At 39.9% G+C, this 17906-nt stretch overlaps 2 protein-coding genes and 1 long non-coding RNA gene across 6 annotated transcripts in view; 1 reads left to right on the top strand and 2 right to left on the bottom strand.

The window, feature by feature from the left end:
- ARCN1 (archain 1) overlaps positions 1-8363 on the bottom strand; it is a 29215-nt gene extending 20852 nt beyond the window's left edge. The window contains exon 1 of the mRNA XM_069555364.1: positions 8068-8363. Within this exon, the coding sequence (XP_069411465.1) occupies positions 8068-8070 (3 nt within the window). The 5' untranslated portion in view covers positions 8071-8363. The remainder of the gene's footprint in view (positions 1-8067) is intronic.
- Positions 8364-12001: 3638 nt separating this feature from the next.
- LOC138421290 (uncharacterized) lies at positions 12002-15527 on the bottom strand. Its single transcript, XR_011249448.1, has 2 exons — positions 15332-15527; positions 12002-14796 (listed from the first exon to the last, which is right to left on the bottom strand). It is a non-coding gene; the product is annotated as an uncharacterized lncRNA (long non-coding RNA).
- IFT46 (intraflagellar transport 46) overlaps positions 15412-17906 on the top strand; it is a 14760-nt gene continuing 12265 nt past the window's right edge. For 3 of the 4 annotated variants that reach the window (XM_069555361.1, XM_069555362.1, XM_069555358.1), the window contains exons 1-3: positions 15412-15708; positions 16628-16724; positions 17348-17427. In XM_069555361.1, coding sequence (XP_069411462.1) covers positions 17383-17427 — 45 coding nt within the window. In that variant the 5' untranslated portion in view covers positions 15412-15708; positions 16628-16724; positions 17348-17382. The remainder of the gene's footprint in view (positions 15709-16627; positions 16725-17347; positions 17428-17906) is intronic. The other variant, XM_069555360.1, reaches the window with a different exon arrangement.

The raw sequence follows: 17906 nt of genomic DNA, 5'->3' as shown, positions 1-17906 counted from the left end.
CATGTTTCAACCATCTGCATATTTCTGGCAGAAAAAGAAAAAAGAAAAGGTAGTTGCTGCTTTAGTTTATGAGTGATAAGCAGGTATGTCTTCGTATGTGTCATATTTGACACATATATCCAAATAAAGTAAGATTTCTGCCCCAATAGGAGCCCTCATAAAACAGCTATGTCACATAAAAACTTGTACGCATGTTCATAGCAGCATTATTCAAAATACCTAATACATAATAAAAAGTGAAAACTGGGAATTCCCTAGCAGTCCAGTGGTTAGGATTTGGCACTTTCACTGCCATGACCCATGTTCAATCCCTGGTAAGGGAACTAAGATCCTGGAAGTCACAAGGCAGGGCCAAAAAAACTAAAAATCTGTGTATTTAAATAAGTAAAGAAACAGTGAAAACCCAAATATCCACCAACCTATGATTGGATAAACAGAACTGGTACATCCATACAACGGCATATTATTTAGCTTTAAGAAGGAATGAAGACTATGCTACAGTATGGAGGAACTTTGAAAATATTACACTAAACGAAAGAAACCAGATACGAAAGGCAACATCTCACATGATTCCATTTACATGAAACATCCAGAATAAACAACTTCAGAGAGAGAAAGTAGATGAGTGGTTACCAGGGGCTGGGAAAGGGGAAATAGAAAGTGAAAGTGAAGTCGCTCAGTCGTGTACGACTCTTTGCGACCTCACAGACTGTAGCCTACCCGGCTCCTCTGTCCATGGGATTTTCCAGGCAATAGTAATGGAGAGCATTGCCATTTCCTTCTCCAGGGGATCTTCCCAACCCAGGGCTCGAACCCAGGTCTCCAACACTGTAGACAGACGCTTTACCGTCTGAGCCACCAGGGAAGTCCATGAATAAAAAAGGAATGGAGGGCAAACCCATAGGGCAAACTCTCTTCTCTTAAGAGAGACTTAAGAGAATGTCAACCAATCTCAATGTATAATCTTACTTGAATCCTGATTCAAACAATTGTTTAAAAAAATTATAAGACAAATGGGAAAATATGAACAGTGAACAAACAGTTAATGACATTAAGAAATTATTGATAAATTTAAGGTATGATATATCCATTAAAAGTATTTTAACATAAATTTATTTATTATAATTGGAGGCTAATTACTCGTTAAAAGTATTTTTTAGACATGGAATATTTATTTTAAAAAAAGAGTTGTATAGATTCAAATTCTTCTACAGTCTTTCATATTAAAGATTTTCTCTCAATCACTTTACGTTGAACATCTAAATGAATTGTGTAGGGTAGATTTTATCCTTAGTCTCAAACTGCGCTAGTTTTACATGTACTAATAAAATGCCATCTGATTTATAAATTATCCAGAGGATCAGAACTCACAATTTCATGTGTTGGATGTCAGTAATGATTTTTTTTTCTTTTTCTGTACTATGTGGTTTGTGGGATCTTAAAATAGTTTGCCAACCAGGGACTGAACCTGGGCTCTTGGCAGTGAAAGCCCAGAGTCCCAGCCACTGGACTGCTAGGGAATTCCCAATAAATATTTCTTTTAAAATCAATCGCTCTACTGTAATACAAATGGGTTTTTATGACTCATAATACAGTTTCCAAAAGTATCAATATGATATATGGATTCAAAAAGTGCTAAATATTACAAATTGTATGTAAAAGTTCTAGGAAACCGTAATTCAAAAAGCACACCTAGTGACGATGATGCCTGTGAGGAATTTGGATAAATTGTATCATGAACATAAGAACAGAAAAAAAAAGAATTATTTTTCAATTTAAAAATCAACAGTATATTTAAGTAAATTATTAAATACTTTAAGAACATATGTAAATTTTTAAATACTTTAAATATTTGTGCTACAGTCCTAAAAGTTTATATACTCCAAAAAGGTTTCCTTAATATTCTCATCAGGAAAATGAAGAATTTCCTTATATTTGAGATGATCTCACATTGGTTTTTTCTTTTCCCAAAGACTGTGTGAATTAGAAATAGTGTTCTAAATTTGCAAAGAATCAAGTTAACATACCAGGAAAGTTAAATGACTGGAACTGAGAAGATCTGGATCCTAGTTTTTGTTTTATTTACTATCTGTCTGATTTAAGTTATGTTTGAACCTCTCAGCCTCAGTTTCCTCCCTTAGAAAATGGAGCATCATCTGACAGTCTCACAAGTTATTATGAGGACCAAATGAGTATAATAAAACTGTAAGCCAAAGCACTTATACCACAACACTTATATACAACTTATACCACATATACTTACAATGTAAAGCAGCATCATTATTAATAATAAACTTGCCAAGAAATGCATCTTATTAAAACCTTTGTCATTTCAAAGCAATGGATTTTTACCTTTATGGATTTGGCAATATTTTAACAGATTAAAAATGGACACATACTCCCTAAAAAAATTTTATGTTTAATGTCAGAAAATTCATAGATCCTCTAGAGTAGTAATCCTCAAATGATCCATAGAGAAATCACTTTATGCAGTGAGAAATATTACTAATAAATGGGAGCACATTATAAATTTAATACTTACAAAGGCCCTCCTCACCAAAAAAAGGCTGAGAATCACAGTCTTAGGAAGTATGATTCCCCCACCCGAGAATTTTACAATGTTTTGATGAATAAAATAAGCCACAGTAGAAATACTAAGCACAGCACAATTTAAACACTTGAAGTCAAAAATCTACCCAGAGAAAGGATTGCTCAGACCAAACCTTCAGACCTATATATACATGCTGTTTAACTACAAAGCCCATATTTAATATATCTAATAACAGTAACTCTATTAGAAACAATGTTTATAGGCTTCAGGGTACTTCTCAGGCAGCTAGAATTCAAAACACCTCCATACCATACAGATAAGAGTTTAGGTAAAAATTAACATCAAGGCAACGTTAAAGGGAAAAAGAAATTAAAGACAACCTGTGACCAGAAAGGTGTATGCTATGGAGGCGGGCAATCCATTCACTTTGCTTTATCAATTAGGCATGGTCAAAGGCTAACTATACGTACTGGCAATCTCCATTCTGGCTGTATTAGTATAAGAATTAACTAAATAATTATAAGGCGGCAGCAGCCTAGCAGGGATAAGACACAAACTAGGCAGAATGTGTAAAGTAATGCACTATGGGAATTCAGAGGAAGAAGAGATTACTTCTAGCTCACAAGATCATGAAGATTTGATGGAAGAAACACTACTTAAATTATGCTTTGATCAATCAGGAAATTTGAGTATGTAAAGATGAAGGAACCGTAGGGTAAAATAGTAGGTCCTCTCTTATGAGTCATTCCATTATTCAGACACAAGCAAATAAGGCTCCCAAAGTAGGACCGAAGTGCCCAAGACTAAGTATGACTGTCAACTTCAAAACATCCAAGACATCACAATCACAGTTCCCCCAAAGTTGACATAGATTTCTATTCATTATTATCATGTTAATGCAGCAGTTAATAATGTGGTTGGGAGGTATGGTCAACAAGATAAATTTAACCTATTCTAAATCAACATTTGTCTTCTTAAATGCCTTGAAATAATCTTCTCTTCATATCAATGTTTACCAATTATTAAAATACAGTATACACTAAAAGGTAGGTTAATTTTTCCTACTGTAATTTGACCTGATTTTCTTTGGGAAACAGTGAATAAGTATAATTCTCTATACAATTATTTTACTTGTTTTTTACATTTTTGGAAAAGAGTATTTAGACCAAAAACAAACTTTCAAGAGTCCTTGCGTTTGTTTTTTTTTTAAATATTTATTTGCCTGTGCCAGGTCTTAGCTGACAAGGGATTTTTTTAAATTTTCCTTACAGCATGCTAGATCTTAGTTTCAACATGTGGGTTCTAGTTCCCAGACTAGGGATCGAACCCAGGTCCCCTGCATCCGGAGCACAGAGTTTTAGCTCTGGGCCCAGAGTTATGGATCTCCTCAGGATTGTTTTAAAAAATAAAGTTCCCCAATAGGTTAAACTTTGTTAGACAACTTTTCTCTTAATATACTTAAAATACTTTGAGTATATTATCATTTTAGATTAAATAACAACACTCTCCTATCCAAGTTCCTTGAGTAAAGAAAGCAGAATTAGATTTCTGTTCTGCCTCTACCACTAATTATATTACATTAGATGTCACTTAATCGCTTCTTGAAATACACCTAAAATAGAGGTTGAAGTGAAGTGTCCAACTTTTTGCGACCCCATGGACTGTAGCCTGCAAGGCTTCTCTGTCCATGGAATTTTCCAGGCCAGAATACTGGAGTGGGTAGCCATTCCTTTCTCCAGGAATTGAAAACCCAAACTGTTCCCAAACCCAGGGACTGAATCCAGGTCTCCCGCATTGCAGGTGGATTCTTTGCCTTCTGAGCCATCAGGGAAGCCCAAAATAGAGGTTAGTTTATGTAAAAGTGCTTTTGCATCTCTATGATACTGTAACTCTAAGCATTTGAAAACTATAGCAACAGAAAATTTGCAATGCTTCCATTTCACACCCACTGCTCCAGTGATAACTACTTTGGAACCATGTTTTGCATTAATATTAAGCTGCTGAAAGGCACACTGCCTAACCAAAACAAATCATATGTATGTTTATAGTATATGTGTGGCAGACAGCTGCCATATCATCCCTTCATCTCCACTAGCTATAGAGGTCCAAAAATAACAGGAAAAATACGAACAATTCCCTAAAGAAAAAAGTGAAAGACTTCCTCCAACCTCTAAATGCTTCAGTATTCCTCACTTCCACAATTAGTCAGTAACTCTGTTCTTTGTAATTCACTGTAATGATGATCTCTATATAATTCATGATCATATTATGGCTAGTTTCTACAACTGTCGTAGAGGATCATTTTGTCTTTCTTGCTTGCATGAAGTGATTACAGACAATATCAAATCGGGGGAGATTACAATAAAACATAGAGCACCAAACAAAGCCAAAACTAGAAGTTACTCAGTGAGTTTTAAGCTCATCACCAAGTTCCTGTTTTAAAACAAAAAACTTGTAGTAGAGTATAAAAATAAAAGGACATTGTTCTCAGTTTCTGCAGTGTACTTTCTATTTGGAGAATAAACAAGATAGCAAATCAACAGAAACTCAAGAAATTATTTTCATTCTTTGCTCTCCTCTGAAACAACAATCAAAAAGATAAAGAATACAACAGGTGTGCAGCTGTTGTATTGCATATGAAAAAGAAAAAAATACCCCCTAATTGGGAATTAGTTATTACTGTGTAGGATTTCAGTGCCCCCTGTCCCAGCCTCCAATCTCAGCCATAGAAACCCAAATTTAGCTTTCTAGTAACTAATGATTCTTGGGAACTGAACATACTGTGATCACTGATATTTAATGAGATCACTACAATAAACTTACTCACTCCCCATACTTAGTAAATAAGAAAAGAATAGCACTCTGTAGATAAGCAAAGACTTCACAGATTAGGGCTACAATGAGACTTAATATCAAGTTCATTCAAATATTAATTTATTAAGGAAAAAAACTGACTATAATGATACCTGACAAATGTTAAGAAAATAAGACATATTCTCATTAATTTGATGAAAACTAGAAAAAAGATTTTAAAAAAAGATTTTTTTGTACTTGATTTTATAACAAAGTCATCATAAATCATTATTTTTTTCCATTTGTTCATTTTATTTCTCTACTAGGACTTTGCAGTGTAGGACATTTTGCACCAAGTTCAGTCACTAAAGCTAAAGGAAATTTACTATTCAAAAACCAACATTTACATACTGATATCTACAATTTATTTTAAAGTGCATTTATATATATATATTTATTTATTTGGCTATATGAGCTCTTAATTACAGCATGTGGGATCTAGTTCCCTCACCAAGGATCAAACCCGGGCCCCCTGCATTGGGAGCATGGAGTCTTAGCCACTGGACCACCAGTGAAGCCCCTAAAATGCATTAAAAAAAAGATGACCACAGGATGGGTGAATAATTAGATGTGTGATAAAGCAAAAATAGTGAAATGTTAATTACAGACTAGCTGGTGATTACATGGGTGTTCATTGTAAAGCTCTCAACTTTCTTACATGTTTGAAAATTTTATTATAGATCAACTTTTAGAACTCTGGATACAGCTTTTAGATTCAAGAAATCTTTGCAAAATGTTACCCTATTTGGACATTTCTTTGTCCAGGGATCTCTTTGTAAAGGAACGGAACCCATAAATATTACACAGAAAAATACTTAATAATGCCTTAAGACTCAACAGAGCAGAATGTACTGAGATAAGTTGTTCTCCAGAGTACACAAATCTGTAGGTATCTGGATCACGCCAAGTTCCAAATAATTCAGAACTATAGGCATATTTAAATGTGACACAACCGTATGTATATGTAGTGTCCAAATAACATGCAAAATTAATGTTTTTATGTTTACCATGTAACACCTAGGGCCCTATGGGCCCTCTGGTTATTGATGAATTAAAAATACTACTAGGGAAAAAAGCAGCAGGACATTCCCAAACTTTTCAACAAACAAGGTTTTTGTTAAGATTATCTACATTTGGTTTATATAATAAAGCCTTTAATTTTGCTTTTAATGTTATTGAAATGCACTACATGTACATCCAAGATGTAAAAAGAATCTAGTTTTAAAATCACTACCCGAATACTAAGCCTCCTAGTGGAAATGAAGAAAGGAGTTTTTGGAAATTTTATGTCCAACATAAAAGTTTTATGAGACAAACCTGCTTGATGCAATTTATATGCCTGAAGCTGAAAAAAACTGTTAAGTGATTTAAAGTCCAAGCCTGAATCTCCTCACCAAGTTTTCATCTAAAAAGGTTGTGAACAGAACTTGGTATAATTGGCACCAAATTATACTGTCATCTATGAAGTGCGTAGGAAGATGTTTTAAATCAAATTATTAATCTAGTGACAAAAAGAGAAATAAGAAAAGTACATCCTTCAAAGATTAAAAATTACTAGCTTGTTTGGAACCAAAAAACTTCTCCTACTTCATAAACATTCACAAATCGTAGTGATGAAGCCAGATGTAGTGGAGTGAGCACTGTGTTTTGTTTCATCTCTCACAAACATTAATTTTAACCGTCTCTACTACAGATGAGATGGGAGAAGAAAATGGCAACCCGTTCCAGCATTCTTCCTGGACAGAGGAACCTGGTAGTCCTTGTGATCCCCGAAGAGTCAACTTAGCCACTAACCACCACCACCACAGATGAGAACACGAAGATAATTCAACTGAAGGCAAGTAACAGGTCCCAAAGAATAAATCCCTCTCACTCCTGTGAGACATCTGATTACGGTATGCCACATCCACACTTCACCTGAACTATAAGCTCCTTGAAGACAGAAAACCTGTGTTCTCCATGACTGGCTCGCATCTTCCCAATGCTCTATACACAGAGTATACCCAATCACACCAACAAATGGACACACCTAAGATCTACAGAAGCGGGTAGCAGGTTTCTGGGTTAGCTGGGTCCTACAATTAGTGCCATATCACTGTCAGAAGTTACTCCTTCCCGTTCTGTGCCTCCCTATCCACTTGCTTCTATTTCTCCCTTTCGAACAAATTAAAGAAAAAGTCCTCAACACTAATGATTTAGATTTCAAACATCCACGGCCTACGGAACACCGGGGATGAGAGGTGAGTTGATTACAGAACGAAGTAAATCCCTGACAGAAGCCCAGCTTGGGGCGCCGAGGCACCCACTGAACCTGCTGGACACCAGAGGCCAGGTCCGCAGCGTGGGGTCCAAGACCCATCACTAAGAGGTAGGTTCTTGCAGAGCAAAAACCCCGAGCCCGCTTTAGGGCCCGGATCCCGGCAGAGGTGGGTGCCTAGCTGATGGCGGGGGAGGGGTGTGGGCGCGACCCTAGAGGGACTGCAGTCAGGTCCCTTGGATCTCCTGGGGAGTCGATCACAGGGTGGAGAAGCCCCCAGAGCCCCGAGGAAGTGTTCGGCTCCCGGCCCTTGGGGCGGGGCTCCTCCAGCCCCAGCACAGGCCGGTAGCAGGAAGAACGGTCGAGCAAGGCCGGACGCGGGAGTTGAGCCCGGCTCGAGTCTTACCATGGTGACGGCGGTGGTGGGGCGCACCCGCGCGCTCCGGCTCCACTGCGGCTAGGGCTGGGGTCGGGGGAAGAGGAGGACCGGCCGCTCCGGACCTGCTGCCCCCCTGACAGGAGCGCCGCCGACTCGCCTCTTACCAAGATGGCGTCCTCGAGCCACGTCTCCAACCGGAAACGGCGCGGGTCAAAGGGCGGGGGGCGGGGCGCCGTGAGGTGCAGAGACTGTGGGCGACGGCTTGCAACGCAGATTGTGCTAGGGATGCCTGGGGGCTCGACCTCCAACGTGGAACCGTAGGCTTCTCTCCCTTCCGTGTTCGTCAGCGCTTTTGGTTAACTTGCGACATCTCCTGCAGTTCATAAAGCTCTCAAAGAGACCGTATCATTTGATATACACGATAACTGGTGTTCATAAGGGACTAGTAGCCAGAATATACAAAGAATTTTTAAAATTCAACAATTGAAAGACAACTAATCCGATTTTTAAATGGCTAAAATAGCCATTTCTCTAAAAAAGGTATATAAATGACCGGTAGGCACGTAAAAAGATGCTCAACATCTTTAATCTTTAGAGAACCCCACTTCACATCCGTTAGGATGGTTGTAATAATAAGTGTTGATGAGAATATGGGAAAATTAAACCCTTATACACTGCTGGTGGAAGCATGAACTAGTGCTGCTGCTTTGGGAAACAGTTTGGCAGTTCCTCAAAAAATTAAACATAGTGTTACTGTGGGATCCAGCAATACCACTCCTAGGTATATATCCAAGAGAATTAAAAGCACATATCCAAAGAATTCACCTGTCAATGCAGGGGACATGGGTTTGATCCCATAGGGCACCCTGTGCTCCGGAATAAGAGAAGCACTGCAATGAGAAGCCTGGGCACCTCAACAAAGAGTAGCCCCTCCTTTCCAAAACTAGAGAAAGCCCACTCACAGCAGCAATGAACACCCAGCACAACCAAAAAAAGGTATATTCCACACACAAATTTGTATTCTAATGTTCATACAAGCATTATTCATAATAGCAAAAAATGGAGACAGTCCAACTGTCCCATCAATTGATGAGTGAATAACAAAATGTAGTATATCTACTCAATGGAATGTTAGTCACAAAAAGGAATGAATAACAAAATGTAGTATATCTACTCAATGGAATGTTAGTCACAAAAAGGAATAAAGTAATGACATATGGCACAACATGGATGAACCTAGAAAATATTATGTTAAGTGAAAAATGCCAGTTATAAAAAACCACATCTTACATGACCCAGTTTATATAAATTGTTCAGAACATACAAATACATAGAGACAGAAAGTAGGGCTGCAAGGGACTGGAGGAGGAGGGAAACAGAGAATGAGATTTGGTTTTTGTTCTTTTTTTTGGCTGCGCCTAGAGGCATTGGCAACCCACTCCAGTGTTCTTGCCTGGAGAATCCCAGGGACGGGGGAGCCTAGTAGGCTGCCATCCATGGGGTCGCACAGAGTCGGACATGACTGAAGCGACTTAGCAGCAGCAACAGCAGAGGCATGGGGGATCTTAGCTTCCACACCAGGGATAGAACCTGTGTCCCCTGCTTTGGAAGCATGGAGTCTTAACCACTGGACTGCCAGAGAAGTCCCAAGGTTTGCTTTTTAGAGTGATGATAATTTTCTACAATTAGATAGAAGTGGACACAATTTTGTGAATACACTAAACACCACTGAATTGTACACCTTCAAAGGTGATTGTTATGGTAAATTATATCTTTAAAAAAAATGTGTAGAAAGCAGGGCAGTTACTGTGTTTATGTCTATTTTGTAAGTGAAGAAAATGACAAGTTTAAGAAACTACCTAAAGTTCCAGTTCTATAAAAGAAACAAGGTTCAAATCTGGCCTTCTGATTGTATTGGTGTTCTTCCCTGACAAATGTCACACTTTACAGAGTATAGGTGATTCAGGGGCACTTCCCTATATTATTTTACCCCATGTTAGTAGCTTAACTCTTTATTCATTATTGCTACAATAATTTTATTGGGTGTTTATTTTGTTATCAGATACTTTACACACATTATCTCTAAGCCTTGTAAAAACAATCCCGCTAAGGACGCTAAGGATCAAAGAAGTTAAGCATCTGTCCCAGTTCATACAGCAAGCAAGTGGTAGAGCCAGGATTCAAACTCAGTTTTTCTCATTATGTCACACTGCCTCTCTATATCTCCTGTGTATTCCTTAATGTTTACTGAACACTTAAAATGTACCAGGGTTGCTTACTTCAAAATCTTCACACAGATTATCTCACTTAATCCTCACAAGAATTCTCTGAGATATGTACCATTTAATACCTCCCTTTTGCAAGTGGAGAAACCAAGGTACCGAAAGGGATGTTTTACCACAGATCTCAGGACTAGAAAGTAGCCAAGTCAGGATTCCAACAAAGGGTGCTCATCTGCATAGCCTGGATCCTTGAATACTGCATCTTAGAATTCTCACTCTTACTCATTTCAATTCCATTTCCAATGGCTTTCTAGTAGAATCTTCACAAAACAAACACTTTTCAACTTTAAATGTCTGGAAGGGTATATCAGTTCAGTTCAGTTCAGTCACTCAGTCGTGGCCGACTCTTTGAGACCCCATGAACCGCAGTACACCAGGCTACCCTGTCCATAACCAGCTCCTGGAGTTTACCCAAACCCATGTCCATTGAGTTGGTAATGCCATCCAACTATCTCATCCTCTGTCGTCCCCTTCTCCTCCTGCCCTCAATCCTTCCCAGCATCAAGGTATTTTCAAATGAGTCAGCTCTTCACATCAGGTGGCCAAAGTATTGGAGCTTCAGCTTCAACATCAGTCCTTCCAATGAACACCCAGAACTGATCTCCTTGCAGTCCAAGGGACTCTCAAGAGTCTTCTCCAACACCACAGTTCAAAAGCATCAATTCTTCAGCGCTCAGCTTTCTTCACAGTCTAACTCTCACATCCATACATGACCACTGGAAAAACTATAGCTTTGACTAGACAGACCTTTGTTGACAAAGTAATGTCTCTGCTTTTTAATATGCTTTCTAGGTTGGTCATAACTTCCCTTCCACAGAGTAAGCGTCTTTTAATTTCATGGCTGCAGTCACCATCTGCAGTGATTTTGGAGCCCCTAGAAATAAAGTCAGCCACTGTTTCCCCATCTATTTGCCATGAAGCGATGGGACCTGATGCCATGATCTTAGTTTTCTGGATATTGAGCTTTAAGCCAACTTTTTCACTCTGCTCTTTCACGTTCATCAAGAGGCTCTTTAGTTCTTCTTCAATTTCTGCCATAAGGGTGGTGTCATCTGCATATCTGAGGTTATTGATATTTCTCCAGGCAATCCTGATTCTAGCTTGTGCTTCATCTAACTGGGCATTTTGCATGATGTACTGTGCATATAAGTTAAATAACCAGGGTGACAATATACAGCCTTGACGTACTCCTTTTCCTATTTGGAACCAGTCTGTTGTTCCATGTTCAGTTCTAACTCTTGCTTCCTGACCTGCATGCAGGTTTCTCAAGAGGCAGGTCAGGTGGTCTGGTATTCCCATCTCTCAGAATTTTCCACAGTTTATTGTGATCCACACAGCCAAAGGCTTTGGCATAGTCAATAAAGCAGAAATAGATTTTTTTTCTGGAACTCTCTTGCTTCTTCAATGATCCAGCAGATGTTGGCAATTTGATCTCTGGTTCTTCTGCCTTTTCTAAAACTAGCTTGAACATCTGGAAGTTCACAGTTCACATATTGCTGAAGCCTGGCTTGGAGAATTCTGAGCATTTCTTTACCAGTGTGTGAGATGAGTGCAATTGTGCGGTAGTTTTGAGCATTCTTTGGCATTGCCTTTCTCGGGGATTGGAATGAAAATTATATCAAACAGTAATCTTTAGTTAAAAGCACAAAATTTTTTTTTTAAAGATGAGCACATTCTTTAAAAAAATTTATTTTATTGAAATATAGTTGACAGACGATGTTGTTTTAATTTCTGGTATACAACAAAATGACACAGATATGCATATATACTCTTTTTCATATTCTTTTCCATTATGGTTTATTACAGGACATTGAATATAGGTCCCTGTGTTACAGAGTATAGTTTGCTGTTTCTCCATTCTATATAAAATAGTTTGCATCTGCTAATCCCAGACTCCCAATTCACCCCTTCTCCACCCTCCTTCCCCTTGGCAACCACAAGTCTTTTCTCTATGTCTGTGAGTCTAAAAAGGTGAACAAATTCTTAATTTAAAAAAGTAAAAATTCTGCCTAGAATTATTGCTTTAAATGGCAACTTTCAGGGGCCTTTAATATAGACCACTGATGTTCACAAAAATCAATAGATGCTGGTTCTTTGAAAATATGAAATTAGCTGAAACTGCAGAATAGAAGCACCTGTGTAAGCATGCTTCCTGAAGAGCACCTCAGAGGCAGTATATCACAATGATTAAAAGCAGAGACTTGGGAATTAGACTGACCCATTTTCACCCTTACTGCTTGGGTGACTTCAGGCAAGTTTTTTTAATTCTCCTAAACTTCAGTTACCTAATCTATATATTGGCAGTAACACCTCATAAAGTTACAAAGTTAGAGAACTTCTTAATAAATAAGATTATCTACTCTAAGTGTTCCTATGTATTAAGTGTTCCTATGTATTAAGTGCTCAACAAGACATACCCATTATTGTTAGCCATAACATGACAAAATATTTTTTTGTTTTGCAGTTCCATTCTTAACCAGAAGTGTCTCAGAAGAGGTGTCTCTGGTTTTCCTTTTCAAAGGAAAATCACTTTTTGCTTTCCTCTGGCAGGTTTCCATGAACAAGTTTCCAAAATTCTTTTACTTTGTTTCTCTCCCTCTGACTCCCCAAATTAACTATGTCTGTAATTTTAAAATACTTGTTCCTTACATTTTCATTCACTCATTCCTTCATTCATCCACTCAATCAGCATTTTGAAAGAACCTAATCAGAAAAGCAAGAGAGTTCCAGAAAAACATCTATTTCTGCTTTATTGACTATGCCAAAGCCTTTGACTGTGTGGATCACAATAAACTGTGGAAAATTCTGAAAGAGATGGGAATACCAGACCACCTGATCTGCCTCTTGAGAAACCTATATGCAGGTTAGGAAGCAACAGTTAGAACTGGACATGGAACAACAGACTGGTTCCAAATAGGAAAAGGAGTACGTCAAGGCTGTATATTGTCACCCTGCTTATTTAACTTATATGCAGAGCACATCATGAGAAATGCTGGGCTGGAAGAAGCACAAGCTGGAATCAAGATTGCCTGGAGAAATATCAATAACCTCAGATATGCAGATGACACCACCCTTATGGCAGAAAGTGAAGAGGACCTAAAAAGCCTCCTGATGAAAGTGAAAGAGGACAGTGAAAAGGTTGGTTTAAAGCTCAACATTCAGAAAACTAAGATCATGGCATCTGGTCCTATCACTTCATGGGAAATAGATGGGGAAACAATGGAAACAGTGGCTGTCTTTATTTTGGGGAGCTCCAAAATCACTGCAGATGGTGACTGCAGCCATGAAATTAAAAGACACTTACTCCTTGGAAGGAAAGTTATGACCAACCTAGAAAGCATATTAAAAAGCAGAGACATTTCTTTGCCAACAAAGGTCCGTCTAGTCAAGGCTATGGTTTTTCCAGTGGTCATGTATGGATGTGAGAGTTAGACTGTGAAGAAAGCTGAGCGCTGAAGAATTGATGCTTTTGAACTGTGGTGTTGGAGAAGACTCTTGAGAGTCCCTTGGACTGCAAGGAGATCCAACCAGTCCATTCTAAAGGAGATCAGTTCTGGGTGTTCATTGCAAGGACTGATGCTGAAGCTGAAACTCCAATACTTTGGCCACCTCATGCGAAGAGTTGACTCATTGGAAAAGACCTTGATGCTGGGAAGGATTGAGGGCAGGAGGAGAAGGGGACGACAGAGGATGAGATGGCTGGATGGCATCACCTACTCGATGAACATGGGTTTGGGTGAACTCCGGGAGTTGGTGATGGCAGAGAGGCTTGGCATGCTGCAATTCATGGGGTCACAAAGAGTTGGACACTACTGAGCGACTGAACTGACTGCACTGACTCCTTGGAAGAAAAGTTATGACCAAGCTAGGGAGCATATTAAATAGCTGAGACATTACTTTGTCAACAAAGGTCTGTCTAGTCAAGGCTATGGTTTTTCCAGTAGTCATGTATGGATGGGAGAAGGCAATGGCAACTCACTCCAGTATTCTTGCCTGGAAATCTCATGGATAGATGAGCCTGGTAGGCTGCAGTCCACGGGGTTGCAAAGAGTCGGACACAACTGAGCAACTTCACTTTCACTTTTCACTTTCATGCATTGGAGAAGGAAATGGCAACCCATCCCAGTGTTCTTACCTGGAGAATCCCAGGGACGGTGGAGCCTGATGGGCTGCCGCCTATGGGGTCGCACGGCGTCGGACATGACTGAAGTGACTTAGCAGCAGCAGCAGCAGCAGCACGTGTGGATGTGAGAGTTGGACTATAAAGAAAGCTGAGTGCCGAAGAATTGATGCTTTTGAACTGTGGTGTTGGAGAAGACTCTTGAGAGTCCCTTGGACTGCAAGGAGATCCAACCAGTCCATCCTGAAGGAGATCAGTCCTGGGTGTTCATTGGCAGGACTGATGTTGAAGCTGAAACTCCAATACTTTGGCCACCTGATGCGAAGAGCTGACTCATTGAAACAGACCCTGATGCTGGGAAAGACAGGAGGGAAAGGGGACGACAGAGGATGAGATGGTTGGATGGCATTACCGACTCAATGGACATGAGTTTGGGTAAACTCCAGGAGGTGGTGATTGGACAGGGAGGCCTGGCTTGCTGCGGTTCATGGGGTGGCAAAGAGTCGGACACGGCTGAGCGACTGAACTGACTAAACTGAATCCAGGCAATGCACTGATGCTATGAAAAGCTTAAAAAGTAATTGGACACAGACCCTGCCCTAATGAAGTCCAGTCTTCTTGAGATAAAAATGCAAGAGAATTAGTTAAATCTCAGATAAATTAGTTGAATCTCAGATAAATAATAATTTGTTAGTACTGAAAGTATGTCCAATGCAATGGGAAACAATGGAGTGAAAGAAAGGACTATAATGTAATATAAAGGCTATAAAAGGTCGTACAAAGTGTCGTGGGAATTTAAGCAAACTTCCGAGTTTGCCTAAAGTCTGTCTGGACTGATTTAGTAGGAATTGTAGCCCAGTGATCCTTGATCTGGGAGGAAAATACACACCTTATTTCCGGATGGGAAGGCTAACTCTAGACGAACCGAAATTCATCCGTCAGCTTTGCCGCTCCCCGACGCTAGATGCCGCCACAGACGTATTTTTTGAAACTAGCCAAACAGGATCCGAGCCCCTCTGGATCTTCCTTTGAGCCTTTGCTGGAAGAGACATAACACGCTGCAGTGGAGAGGATCTCACGAGAGTGGAGGAAAGTCTCGCGATTTTTCCTTTTTTTTTCTTAGCAACTGATAACAGGCCAGTTTCTCCGAGTAGAAGCCGTGGCTCTCTTCCAAGTAGAAGTGGCCAGGCCTCAGGTTGGAGTGAAACCCCAGTCCTCGGCTGGGGTTCTTTCCATATAGACGAGACGGATTCAGAGGGGCTACAGGTAATTCGTGCTCTTTCTCCTTCCCAAGAGGAATAGGAAGGGCTCCCGTTCCCTCTTCCCAACCTCCTGCACCTTTTCCCGTCTTCTTGACAAATATTCTCTCTCCTCTTCCTTCACGCCCTCGCCGATCTTTGTTTCCTTTACTCCCCGACAAACTTAAGTGGGATCCGACCTACAAGACGAGGGTGGGGATAAGGGTGATGGCTTTCAGGATTATTGGATGGGACCAAGATAAGAGCCGAGATTACCCTCGCTTTGCGGAACGCCTCCCCGCCCGCCCCAGGTAACCCGAGAGACAGAACTTTTTCTAGAACCTCCACAGCCTCCCCTGAGAAACGCCGGCAGCATTGGGACACTGACCGAACCCGAGGAGAGAGCCATTATCTACAGAGGGATTCTGTATTGCCCTCGCGCGCCTAGCTTAGCAGCTTTGGGTACCTGCTTGCAGACACTGGCTCTCTCCTCGTTTCCCTGGTTCCCCAGGCAGCCTGCCAGCAGTCCCTAAATAAGAGGTGCAGCTAAGTGACTTAACTGTGTGACCTGGGGCCAAGAAGCCTCAAGGAAAGTTTGAATGGGGCGTGAAGTGGAAGTGTTAGTCGCTCAGTCGTCTCCGACTCTGCGACCCCATGGACTGTAGCCCGCCTGACTTCTCTGTCCGTGGGATTCTCCAGGCAAGAATACTGGAGTGGGTTGCCATGCCTTCCTCCAGGGGAGCTTCCTGACCCAGGCATCGAACCTGTGTCTCCTGCATTGGCAGGCAGATTCTTTATCGTCTAAGCCACCTGGGGAGTAAAGGTTTCAGGTAAAACTGATATCTTGGGTAAGGAAGAGGAACCACTGCTGGTTTGGAATCCCCCTCTCCAGAGAATGCTTAATGTCCTGTGATAGAAACCATGTAGTCATACTTCCTTTTGCTTAGACCAAGATTGTTGAAAACCAGACGTATGATGAGCGTCTAGAGATTAACGACTCTGAAGAGGTTGCAAGTATTTATACTCCAACCACGAAACACAAAGGTAAGAGAGGCATAAAGGGGAAAGAAGAGAATTTTTTTTTTTGTAATTGTAAATCACTGGTTATTAAAAATAGCTCAAAACTTGTAAAGTAAAAAACTGATTCAGATTCATATTGGTGACTATTATTTACCAGGAACTAGGTCCCATCCTTCCACATAAAGTTTTTTTGAGTGATCCTTGCAACAGTCCTGAGTGACAAATATTACTGACCCCATTGAGAGGTGGGACTGCTGACACCCAGAGAGGTTGAATCGTTTTGTCTACGTGATAGAGTTGTCCTTTAAACCGAGACTTCTGACTATAAATCCAGCACTCCTTTTGCTTCACTAGTTACTGACTTTATTTCAACCGTAAACTAAGGGTAGATTTTTTGCTATTTGTGTAGTGGCAGATAATCAGTTAGTATTAATATAATGTCTAACCCAGTGCCTTAAGCATAATACTACTTAGTAAGTGTATCTTGAATTGACAGAGCCATGCTAGAATTCAGTTTCCTATCTTTCAGTTAGCTATTCTTATCAATCCTGTTCCATAAAATGGTTAGCATAAAATATTATAAGTGAAAATATCTGTCTTTAAAAATCATTTTAACAATAACCTAATGGGAAAACTTTTCTTCTAAGGAGTTCCTTGTTCCTCGCATCTTTCTAACAAGACTATGGCTGATAACAGCAGTGATGAGTATGAAGATGAAAATAACAAGGTGCAGTATAATCCACAACTTCTTGTGAAATTGCTGCTTTGTGTTATTTGTAGCTGATTTAAAGTGACACCAGTTCAGTAGCAAACATTTCTTGAATACTCACCACTACTGGTTAGGTGTCTTTAAGCTCATGGAGAACAGTCAACGGCCAAGAGCCTTAAGTCTGTGATTCTCCTTCAGGAATAGAGGTTATTGTTATAGCTGACTTTTTGGCAAGAAATTTCATATAACACAGTCCAGGGTTTCTGAAACTTTTCTGGTCACGTTAATCAACAGGGATACTTACTAAAAAAAAATAAAAAATTACGAGTCCCCACCCAGCACTACCTAATTGGATTCTTGAAGATAAAAACCTGAAACTGTAAATATATTTGAGCAAGCACTGCAAATAATTCTTATGATGAAGCAAGTTTTAAATGACTGGTCCTGGCCTTTGTTCATTGTCAGTACTTGTGATACTGCCAGTATTTTGTGAAAGA

The sequence above is a fragment of the Ovis canadensis genome, chromosome 15 (genome assembly GCF_042477335.2).
Source record: "Ovis canadensis isolate MfBH-ARS-UI-01 breed Bighorn chromosome 15, ARS-UI_OviCan_v2, whole genome shotgun sequence".
Classification (NCBI taxonomy): Eukaryota; Metazoa; Chordata; class Mammalia; order Artiodactyla; family Bovidae; genus Ovis; species Ovis canadensis.
Note: the sequence above shows the minus strand (reverse complement) of the source record. Positions and strands in the feature narration are given on the sequence as shown.